The following is a 12,268-nucleotide window of genomic DNA, read 5'->3' as shown; positions in this document are numbered from 1 at the left end:
ACAGGGAAAGGGAGAAGGAGAGTGAGAGAGAGATATTCCATCTGCTGGTTCACTCACCAAATGGCTGCAACAGTCTGGGCTGGGCCAGGCTGAAGACAGGAACTTAGGACTCCATCCAAATCTCCCACCTGAGTGGCAGGGGCCCAAGCACATGGGCCATCCTCCACTGCTTTCCCAGGCACATTAGCAGGGAGCTGGGTTAGCAGTGAGGGGCAGCCGGGACTTGAACCGGCGCCCATAGGGTATGCCAGCATCGCAGGTGGCTACTTAACCCACTTGTGCCACAACAACTGCCTCCCAGAGTTTGAACTCTTAACCACGGACTTACATAGCCCAGAGCTGGTGATAAATGAATATATTATACAATTACTAGGAAGGGAGGACCTGATTTCTTTCAGGAGATGTCAAGATGAAGTTACCAGAAAGTTCTCTCAGAGTAGCAGCAGGGAAGAGAAGGAAGGAGAGTTTAGGTAGAGGAACAGCCTGTGACAAGCACACAGCTGTGAAGGCTGGGCGTGAGCGTTTGCAGCTTACAGTAACCAGGCTGAAGCCAGGGTTGGGGATCTGTGGAAAGTGAAGTAGACTAGTTAGGCGTGGGAAATTACCGTTGAGTTAAGAAATCTGGACTCTAGCCTAAAAAAGTATATCAAGCCTTTAATGAATTTTAATTGGGGGATGCCTACTTTTTTTTTTTTTATTCTAATGACATAGAAAAATGGATCAACCAAAACAGGTGATTGATGACTTCTTCAAGGAGGAGCCCTACGTCTTGGATGAACCGCAGATTTTAGACTGGGTAACATTGTTGTTCTGGAAGCAGTATACATTCATTGTGACTCTTTAAGAAATAATATTGGCACATGTTTTAAAGGTCTTAAACTTGTACTTAATCTTCTTATCCTAGCAATTTTGTGTTTGGGAATTAGCTTAAACAAAGAACACTAAATGTAAGATAATGTTCATGTTAACACTTCAGAATACTTAAAATATATTGGTAAAGTTGAATAAGTAAATAATGAATAAGTGAAAACATTGAACGCTATAATAGAAGAGTTAAAGTTTATCCCTCAGTAGTCATCATGAATCCAATTGTGATACCTCTGAAAATTATGTAAAACCTTGCAAAACTTTATAACTGAAAGCAGAAAGAAAAATGTTATTATAATGAAATGATTACAACTCAGACCTATGTTTCGATAAAGGAAATGCATCAAGTCACAATGGTAGTGGTTTTAGTCCTTCAGTATTCTATTTTTCTAGTATTCTCCAATATACATAACTCATCTTCATAACGGTTAAAGATAAAAACTTTGGACTTGGGTCTGAGGTATCTAAAGCATCAAAGTGACAATAGACAGTAAATAATTGGAAATGGATTTGGAGCTCAGCTTGAGTTTATATGCTGGAGATGTTGAATAAATGTTAACTGAATCAACGTTCTAAGCAGTTTCCTTTTCATAAGGAATCCTAATAAAATTAATGAGGTGTTTTACCACCATTTGAACTTACATAGGCTCATTTCAATGTGGAAAAACAGAAAAACCCCTTTCCTTTTCCAAATCCATGCCTGAATAAAGCAAGGAGGCTCTTCTTCTTTGTGCTGAAGTAATTTTATTCAACTAATCTCAAATAATATTTCAACATATTTCAATTCATAAGGGCTTTATTCTCTTATCCAAAAGGAACATTATTTGCTTTCCTTAATATTGATATCATTTTCGGTAGCAGTTCTTTTTCAGGGATCAAGGGTTCGTTCTCCCTGTTTTCTGCCTTCAATTAAATAGAATATAAAGGATATTTAGCCTGTTGAATTTTGGTGGACTTTTTAGATGTTTATTTATCCATTTTTACTTTTTTGAAAGGCAGAGTCATGCCCACTACAGCCCAGGCTGGCCAGGCTGAAGCCAGGATCTAGGAACTCAATGCAGGTCTCTCATGTGGGTGGCAGGAACCCAAGTCCTTGAGCGTTACCCATGGCCTTCCAGGATGAGCATTAGTAGGAAGCTTGATCAGAAGCGGAGCCAGGACTTGAACCCATCTCTGAATTGAGATGCCAGCATCCCAAGTCCACTGCAGCACAGCACCCTTGATGAACTTCAGCAGCCCAGATATTGGCAGGTTTTATTTCATTAGGCTAACATAGCAGTATCCTGGCACTGCCATGTTTAGTTTCAAGATTACTTCTTTTGAGTTCTAGGGTAGTATTTGGAAGAAGTGATTGTTTCTCACTGTTAGTGCAATAATTTGGAAACGTATTTAAAGTGGAGGTGGGGGTAACATCAAGTGACCCTTTAGGTTTTCATACCAAGAGAACAGGGGCTGTACTCCAGCACTTGGGCTAGAACTTGATGTTGTGTCTAGCCCAAGTCTCTGTGAATACAGTGTGAGAACTCATGCCTTAGTCTTGTGGACTAGTCTTCTCAGGACATAGTCCAGTTCTTGAACAACCTTGGCTGACCGTAGGTATGGTGGTGGGAAGAAAGTGGTTCGCTTGTGGGTTATTTACTAGACTGGGGAAGGTTGTACTGTAATTTAAAGCAAATAAACAGGAATTTTGGTGTTCTGTGATGAAAACAGCATGGGTCCATCTCCTGAAAGGGACTCCTCATCAGCTTCTCAAAAAATCTGAAATCCGCAGCTCCTAAAGCGCTTCTTTCATGAGTTGAGTATCCCTTGTCGCATTCGCATGACGGCTTACTCATTGCCTAATGGATGCTTCATTAACTTGTTCAGTATCACTCATGGGAGGACTCCCCACAAAAGGGAGTATGGGAAGGCAGGTTTAACATGCACATGGTGACAACATACGGATGAAAGAAAGTCCAAGGGCTGGCGCACAGTGCCTGGGGGCCCTTGGAAATCGGGTGTCGTCTGTGGGCACCTAGCCCTGAGAGCATTGGGGAAGGATGCCAAAATCAGCCAGTTTCTCCCAAGCACCTCTTGCATGTATGTCCATGGAATATGTGCCTAGGAGCCCAAAGGAAAGGAAAGTAGGATGTGGCTTTTCACTCAAGGGAATTACTGCAAACAGTGCCCTGGAACCAAGTAAGTGCAGCACTGATGGAGTGTTCACTGTGTGTCAGGTACCAGTCTAGATGCTATGTATGTATCATTTCATGAACGCTTACAACAACTCTGCTAGGTAAGTGCTGTGACTTTGTTCATTTTACAGTTCAGGAAACTGAGGCACAGAGAGATCCAAAATCTGAGACTTCAGACCAGACATTCTGACTCCATAGTCCTTAAGCATTACGCTATCCTGCCTCCCAGACAAACTTTATGTATTTCAGGGCATCTGGGGAAAGGTAAAAGAAAAATATTACAGTGTGTGCTTGGCAGAGCGGAGTCTGTCTGCACTGCCAGGTTTCTCCTACCTCATAAGCTGAAGTCTTGTAAAATATGGAACATACAGTGAATCATCTTGCTTCTTAGATATTTGGTCTAGGGTAGCTTGGAGGATTCTTTTCACTCTAAACCTCCGTCTTTTAATCTGACCCTTAATATTTTCGGTTTGGAGTTAACTGAACCCAGGGGATTTTTTTGTTGTTGTTATTATTGTTTTGAAGTCTTAGCCAAGAAATATTTTCCCATTGGACTTGGTACCTGAAATGTGGATAGCTGAGCCGTTATTTGGTGGCCTTTGAGCCTGTTAGAGGACTCTGAATTGGCGGCGTTGATCTTTGAATGAAATTGGATATTAAAATAACACCAAGCTGAAGACATAGTATACTTTAGTGTAATGTATACGTTCAGAACCACCAAGAGTTGGGGAAAATAAAATGAGTTTCAGTTGGCTTCGTTTGCTCATGAGTGACTTTCCTCTCGGAATTTTTTGTGTTTTTTTCTTTTTTAAGATTTATTGTATTTATTTGAAAGGCAGAGTTTGAGAAAGGGAGATCTTCCCTCCGCTAGTTCATTCCCTGAAGGCCACAACAGCCAGGGCTGAAGCAGGCCAAAGACAGGAACCAGGAGCTTCATCTGGGTCTCCCACATGGCTGCAGAGGTCCAACCACTCACACCATCTTCTGTTTTTCCCAGACCATTAGCAGGCCGCTGGATCAGAAGTAGAACTGCTGGGACTTGAACCAGCACCCATATGGGATGCTAGCATCATGGTGGTAGCTTTACCTGCTATACCACACTCACTCTTGGGTGATTCTTAACCTCTGTCTTCACCCATCCGGGACACAACAAAACATAAAGTCTCTGATTGCAGTTTGACAATTTTTCTTAATCATTTTATTTGAAAGAGACACAGAAAAATCTATCTGCTGGTTCACTCCCCAAATAGCTGCAGTAGCCAGGGCTGGGCTAGGCCAAAGCCAGGAGCCTAGAACTCAATCCAGGTCTCCCACGTGGTGGCAGAGGCCCAACTACTTGAGGTATCACCTGGTACCTCCCATGGTGTGAATTAGCAGGAAGCCAGAATTGGAAGCAGAGCCAGGTCTGAGCCACTCCAGTCCTAGCCGAGCATCCCAGCTGGCGTGCTACCTGCTGCACCAAATGCCTTCCCCCATTTGGGGATGGTAGAAGCATTCAGAGCCATGTCGTCCTCAGTGCTCCTAGAAAACTCAGCCGCAAGGGCTGCTAATGAGTTTCAATTCCTCAAAATCTGGATTCTACTCTGTTATCTTCTCACTCGCCTTCATCTTGGATGAATCGCATGTGATTGTCTGTGAGGCCCGACTTTGTGTTTGCAGGTGCCCTGCTGTCTGCTGACAGGTGGCCCGTGTCCTTTCTTTACTGCCCTTTCAGCAGTGGCAGCTGACACTGAGTAATGACCAAAGCAGTTACATAGAAAGTATAGCCCTGTGTTTATGGCTTCAATCAGCAAGCATTTATGTTAAGCTTCCCGTGTGCTAAGCAGACCCAGGACTGGGGCAAAAGTGAGAGCCAGGGCCAGCGCTGTGGCGTAGTGGGTGAAGCCGCCTCCTGCAGTGCCGGCATCCCATGTGGATCCTACATGGCTGCTCCACTTCCGATCCAGCTCTCTGCTATGGCCTGGGAAAGCAGTAGAAGATGGCCCAATTCCTTGGGCCCGTGCACCTGCGTGGGAGAGCCGTAAGAAGCTCCTGGCTCAGGATCGGCGCAACTCCTGCTGCTGTGGCTATCTGGGGAGTGAACCAGCCAAAGGAAGACTCTCTTTCTCTCTCTGCCTCTCTGCAACTCTGCCTTTCAAATGAATAAATAAATCTTTTAAAAAGAAAAATAAATGAGAGCCTCCTAAGGTCTTTACTCCTGGTGTCCAGTTGCTCAAGTACTACACAGCATCCTGGGTCGCAGAGTTGCTGTTGTCTCTAACTGTAGGCAAAAGCATTCTGCATTTCCCCCGTTCTCCCTAGTTGACTACGGCGTGGGTCAAAACAGGAAAAAAAAAAAATCCCTCATATGTATAATCTCTTATTAAAATAACTTAGATACTTTGCTAAAACCAATATTCAAATACTCAATTACACTCTCAGAATCAGCTGGTAGTATTTTATTTGTTTTTTTAAAAGTTTTATTTATTTGAGGGGTAGAGTTACAGACAATGAGGGAGAGGAGACAGAGAGAAAGCTCTTCCATCTGATGGTTCACTCTCCAGAGGGCCAATGGCCGAAGCTGCCCCAATCCGAAGCCAGGAGTCAAGAGTTTCTTCTGGGAAGAAGTACGGAAGTATAGGTGCAAGGACCCAAGGACGTGAGCCATCTTCTACTGCTTTCCCAGGCCACAGCAGAGAGCTGGATCAGAAGAGGAGCAGCCAGGACTAGAACTGGCACCCAAATGGGATGCCAGCACCGTAGGCAGAGCATTAACCTAGTGCGCTGGCCCCAGCTAGCAGTATTTTAAATGTTTTTATTTTTATTTTTGTTTTGTTTTTTTACCACCTGGGTTAAGAATGAAACTGCTTTTTTGCCTTAATAAAAAGAATAATACATATGCATGTATTTCAAAATTTTTGTCCCAAAATAAGCTTATCTTTTAGTTAACTTTCCACAAACTTTTTTTGAAGCACATGGATTCAGGGTGCGCATTTGACCTCGCAGTGAGGATGCCCACATCTGAGTGTCTGAGTTAAGTCCTGGCTCCGCTCCCTGCTACTGTGCGCCCTGGCAGGCAGCAGTGACAACTCAAACAGTTGGGTTCCTGTCATCGGTGTGGGAGAGCTGGATTGGATTTCTGACTTCAGCTTCGGCCTGACTCAACTCTAGCAGTTATGGACATTTAAGGCGTTGAACCAGCAGATGGGAGCTCTGTGTCTGTCTGTCTCTCTCTCTCTCTCTTCTGCTCTCCTCTCTGCTTCTCAGATAAATAGATAAATTAAAAAAAAAGAAAAATTTATGAGGCCCTTAAGTAAACTGCTATCTTATTACTTTTAAAAGTACAAACCTTGGATTAAATTGTGCTCAGTAACATTGTTATTGTACATGGAGAGAGGGAGTTTCCCTGCTGGTTTCTAGCTTAACTTTTGGGGGAATTAAAATGCACATTTCCATTGTACTGATACTGAGGTAGGAGACTCTTTACTTGACATTATGTTTAATGGCTTTTGTTCCTCACCCAAACTTCCAAGAGAGCCTAATGCTTCTTCCCCTCTTATTTTTCTTTGTCATTTTGATGGGGCCTCATTTGGATGGTTCTGTTTTTCAGTCAGTGAACATTTTAAGATGCAAATAATTCAGAAACAAGTTTCTATTATGCTCTAAAATATTCCTTCTTAATTTCTTCTTAATTACAGAGCAAAGAGATTGCATTCCAACTTCATGAGGATTTAATGAAGGTTCTTAATGAGCTTTATACGGTAAGCACATAATCGTTCTTCCTTTGCAAGAATTCTTGGTTCAGATTTCTGGTTTGTGAAAGACATGGCTCATTTTAGAAGTCATTTCAAGCTATAGTTGTGAGAGATGCTCAGCTCGTCTGGTTGAAATATGGTACCAAGGGAAGCAATGTGTATGCTGTATGTTTCTTTGCCACTCCCTCCCAACTTGGAGAGACTGTATTCAAGTAAATGCACATTGAATGTGTGTGTATCTCTGTATGTATGTGTGTATCTCTGTATATGTGGGTATCTATGTATGTATATGTATGTATGTATGTGTGTCTATGTGTGTATCTATATGTGTGTGTATTTCTATGTATGTGTGTGTTTCTATGTGTACGTGTGTAAATGTATGTATGTATCTGTATGTGTGTTTCTCTGTATGTATATATGTGTGTGTAACTGTATGTATGTATATGTGTCTTTATCTTGAAAGAGTTAGAGAAAGATCTATCTGCTATTTCACTCCTCAGATGGTCACAACAGCCAGCACTGGGCCAGGCCAAAGCCGGGAGCCAGGAGCTTTATCTGGGTCTCCCACATGGGTGGCAGGGGCCCAAACACTTGGGCCATTTTCTGCTGGTTTTCTCAGGCCATTAGCAGGGAGCTGGATCAGAAGTGGAGCAGCCAGGCCATGAACTAGCGCCCATATGGGATGCTGGCATTGTAGGTGGTGGCTTTACCTGTTACACCACAACACTAGCCCTAATTTTTCCCTGTTTCAGTTCAATTAGTTGTTTGGTTAATGTCTTAATACATTAAAATTACTTTGGGAGGGTATCTATTTTCCTTCCCCTTGACAATTTGTATTGTTTGACTTTCTGTTTACAGTATATTGCATATAATTATAAGAAATTAAAGAATTCAAAAGTAGTTAGCTATTTAAAAACTACAATCAGTTATGTTGCAGGTTGAAATTAGGGATATGCCTATGTAAAAAACTTTTTTATACAATAATCATATTAATAAATACTACTTCCTGGGCCAGGCATTTGGTGCAGTGGTTACCTGGCCCCTCGGGATGCCTACGCTGGATCCCGGCTCTCTTGATTCTAGCCTCCTGCTAATATGGACTCTGCGTGCAACAGTGATGGCTCCAGGAGCTGGGTCACTGCCGTCCACAGGAGAGACCCAGACTGAGTTCTGGGCTCCTGGCCTACCCTCAGCTACTGGGGAGTGAACCAGCAGATAAAAGATGTCTATGTCTCTGTCTCTGTCTTTCAAATAAAATGAAAATAAATTCCTTTGGAAGATGTTTAAGTTTTATTTTACAAGAGAATAAAATAGCATAATGAGATGTAAGTAGAACTGATGACTAATAATAGATACTTGCATTTTCATTGTACAAGATTATGTGAACTTTTCTTTACAGATAAATTAAAGCTAGAATTTATTAAAATGTGTTTCTTGATTTATAATTTTCATTTATTCCTAAAAAGCCATGCCTGTAAACTACAATTTTGGGAATTAAATTTTTAATGTTCCATTGACAGTTGCTATAAGGCATCCATAAATTAAACTTTCATAAAATGAGTGATTTTTTATAAAAAGAATTTCCAGTTTTGGGGTATGAATGTGATGAATGCATGTTTATGCAGCATATTTGCTGTATTTGTGCTGATGACTGAGTTGATGGTTCCTGTGTGTTGGTTTCTCCTTCAGAAATATTTAATTTTACATACAACTTGCAAATGCCTCATGCTATCAGGTTATACCCCACGCCACATACCTAAGGAAGCTGAGCTTTAGATGATAAAGGCCAGTTCCTAGCCTGTGTTTTATGTGATGTGTTAATTTCTGACAACCTAAAGTATCATCAGCCATTTCTAGATGTCCTATACCTTAATAGTAAATGAGCATTGTACCTCTGAGACTTCCAAAGAATCAGCAGAAATTCTGTGTTCTCTCTGCTTGATCTGTTTTAAGATGAAGACTTTGTGGCAGTTTCCTTCTGGTTCCTTCTGCTTGGGCATTGTTTTACTTAGAAATGTAAATGAACCCCTAATACCTGAAAAAGTCAGTCTTGAAGTTGTCACAGCATCGTCACAACAGCCTGTTTTTCTAGTACAGAACTAATAGTATTAGTCAAAGCAACAGTGACAGAGAGAAGCTTTGCCACTGAATACAAGAAAAGTCATGAATATTTTGTATTGTGAGGGCCATGTGTGGGAAATTTCTCTGAGACTTAGCCTATTAATGGGACTCGAACATTCAGCAGATGTAGAGTTGAATCAAGGAAGCTGACACCTCCTCAAAACTTACAGGTCCCCAAAGGACCCAAGTTCCAGAAACTGCTACCAGAGTTTGGGTGACCCCCTCAGGGTCATTTAACCTCTCAGAATCATTTGAGAAATAATTAAGGAGTAGAGGAGACAGGCAACGAGGTTTTAATTTTTACTTTAGCCAGAAAGCATGTTCACCTGAAGCTGTGGCCATGCTACATGGGGAAAGAACTCCATCTTTCTCTCTCTCTCTGTCTCTCTCTCTGTTTCTCTCTCTCCCTCTCTCTCTCTCTCTCCCTTTCTCACACACAAACACACATCCTCTCGTATTCACTGTTCCCCCTCCCTCTCCCATCTTCGTCAAAAAGAAGAAGCTGTTCGATCTTATGTGCACTGCACATTCAGATACAATTCAGATTTCTGTATTATTCAAATAAATATATCCATTGTACTTTTAGGAAAGAGTAAAGATGAGGTACATTTGAACTGTGGACCAGAAAAGTTGGAGAAGTATGGTTTATGGTTCCTCATTCAATCACTGTGTTATTTGTTAGTTGCATCATGTATAGATTTTTGTACAAGTGGTGATGTGATAATGGTTCCTGAAGTAGCAAGGATAAAATATGTAGCCTTAGGGAATTGAGGGTGCTGTTTAATTGCCTGTGACAAATACTTGCTGTCAACCCTTGAAACTCCCTAGGAGTTTAAGAAGTATATTAACTTCCTTATACCAGTGGAGTACTCTACCTTAAATTACAGTCAGCCTTAGAGGTGGGTGACCCCCTGCGTGTGAACTTCTTTGCCCATGACTGTTGCTCCCAGAGCAACTTTTGATTATTCCAAAAATCCCATCAGAAGGCCTTGGCTCAAATGAAGAACAGAAAGCGATGCCTGTGTTGACTTGTGCCTTAGAGGGCGCTGCGTTTCATTGTTGTGTGGGTGATGGAGTGGATATGCTGTCTTCTGATGATGGGATGGAGTACAGGTTATGTGGGTGGGGCAGGAAGCTCTTCGTTCTGAGTAGCAGAGGTTGATGGCATCAGCTAGTCTTCTGAAAGGGGAGAGAAGGCCTAGAAGACAGAGCGCTCCTTGTCCATATTATTGCCAATCTTGCCTTCGTTTGCAGGTGAAAAAGGTCTCAAAAGGATTTCAAGCTTCCATTTGCATTCTTGGACCACCACAGGGCGCTGCCAAAGCAGTTAGGATTAGTTTGGCCTTGAGTACTGGGGATACGCAAAATAATGGTGTAAACAAAATAGACGTTGATAATCTCTTTTATATAAAAGAAATCCAAAGATTGGCAGCCCATGGCTGGTAAGGAGGCTACATAAAATGCTGTGCTTTAAGGAAACACCCATGAGTGCACCAACTGTCAGCAAACCTAGATTGGAATCCCAGCTTCGGCTGTGTGGCACTGGGGACCTAGCCTCTTGGGACATCTGTGTTAGCCTAGGTTCTGTAGAGAAGTGGAACCGGTAGGGGGTATGTGTGCAGAGTGATTCATTACAAGGAATTGGCTCTCAGTTACGGATGATGGGAAGTCCAGAGATCTGTGTGGTCAGCAAGCCTGAGACCCAGGAGAGCCGATAGCGCAAGTTCCCGTCCAAGTCCAAGTCTGACATCCCAGCCAAAACACCCTCACACGGGAGGGCGAATTCGGCTTCCTCGAGGTTTCTAGTTTAGCTCTGCCACGTGCGGATTGGGAGAGGCCGACTCACTGTGGGGAGGGCATCCTGCTCTTCTCGGTCAGACATGCCCCTCATCCAGGGTCATCCCCATGGGCACGCTCAGATGTTCTGACTGAGCATCTGGGCACCCTGAGTCAGCAAACTGACTCGCAGAGTTAACTGTCACAGCGTCCGCCAAGCACCCCAGCTGCTAGCACAACCCTACCGCTCTGTGGCTGCATCTGTCTTCCCGCAGTTCTCTCTTCCTGCAATATGGAGGTCATGGTAATACCTAATTCTTAGAGATCCTGTGAAAAGTCAACGTGTATGCATCCAACAGATTATTTTTAATCTTTATTTTCACCTACTTGAAAAAGCCAGAAAGAGAGAGAGACTCGCATTGACTGGTTCACTCCTCAAATGCCCACAACAACTAAGGCTGGGCCAGGCCAAAGCCAGGAGCCAGTAACTCCATCCTGGTCCCCCTCGTGGGTGGCAGGTGTGGAGACTAGGGGTGGCATTAACAGTAATGACAGGTGGACTTCACACGCGGGAGCCAGGAGGAATATCCCTTAACTGACTCAGTCTTCAGACATTTTCAGATTTTGAAATATTTACATGGACTTTACCAGTTGAGCATCCCAAATCCAAAATTTTCAACATAGGCACTCAAAAAAGTTCTCCAGGCCGGCGCCGCGGCTCACTAGGCTAATCCTCCGCCTTGTGGCGCCGGCACACCGGGTTCTAGTCCCGGTCAGAGCACCAATCTTGTCCCGGTTGCCCTTCTTCCAGGCCAGCTCTCTGCTGTGGCCAGGGAGTGCAGTGGAGGATGGCCCAAGTGCTTGGGCCCTGCACCCCATGGGAGACCAGGAGAAGCACCTGGCTCCTGCCATCGGATCAGCGTGGTGCGCCGGCCACTGGAGGGTGAACCAACGGCAAAAGGAAGACCTTTCTCTCTGTCTCTCTCTCACTGTCCACTCTGCCTGTCAAAAAAAAAAAAAAATTAAAAAAAAAAAAAAGTTCTTCAGTCTGGGAGCATTTCTGATTTCAGAGTAGTTTGAATTAGAGATGCTCAACTTGTATATAAATATTCTGCATGATAGGTATTTGTACAAAAAGAAAAAACAAGCTAACTCCCATAAGAAAATCAAATTAATAGTAAATAGTAACAGGGCTGTGATTGCACAAATGAGAAAAAAAGGCAAAAAACAGAGAAATGATGACACAGAAAATAAGGGGAACATTCGAAGCAAAAGGTGCCCTCGTCAGCCGACAAATGGGCTCTTCATGAAACAATGGTTCAAAGTTTTCAAGACTAAAAGCTGTATGTTACAGTTTTTGCCCTCTGCTAATATTTCTTTACTTTGTCTAGGCTTTTTGCCATGTACTCAGCATTTTATAAAACAAAGAGTTTACCATACTCAGCAAGCTAACTCTAATAGAGATGAACACAGACGTCATGATAAATCCACATGAAATGGATTGCTAATTGTGCATAATCGATTATCACACTGTGTACATCCGTCACACACATGGGTAGCCAGAGTCAAGGTAATCCATCCTCAGTTCCAATAAAT

The 12,268-nt window shown here is 42.9% G+C and overlaps 1 protein-coding gene across 6 annotated transcripts in view; it reads left to right on the top strand.

The window, feature by feature from the left end:
* Positions 1-12,268, top strand: part of SRGAP1 (SLIT-ROBO Rho GTPase activating protein 1) — a 319,573-nt gene that overhangs the window by 184,441 nt on the left and 122,864 nt on the right. For all 6 annotated transcript variants that reach the window (XM_062203307.1, XM_062203305.1, XM_062203303.1 and 3 more), the window contains exon 4: positions 6,719-6,781. In XM_062203307.1, coding sequence (XP_062059291.1) covers positions 6,719-6,781 — 63 coding nt within the window. The remainder of the gene's footprint in view (positions 1-6,718; positions 6,782-12,268) is intronic.

This window comes from Lepus europaeus, chromosome 10 (genome assembly GCF_033115175.1).
Source record: "Lepus europaeus isolate LE1 chromosome 10, mLepTim1.pri, whole genome shotgun sequence".
Lineage (NCBI taxonomy): Eukaryota > Metazoa > Chordata > Mammalia > Lagomorpha > Leporidae > Lepus > Lepus europaeus.
Note: the sequence above shows the minus strand (reverse complement) of the source record. Positions and strands in the feature narration are given on the sequence as shown.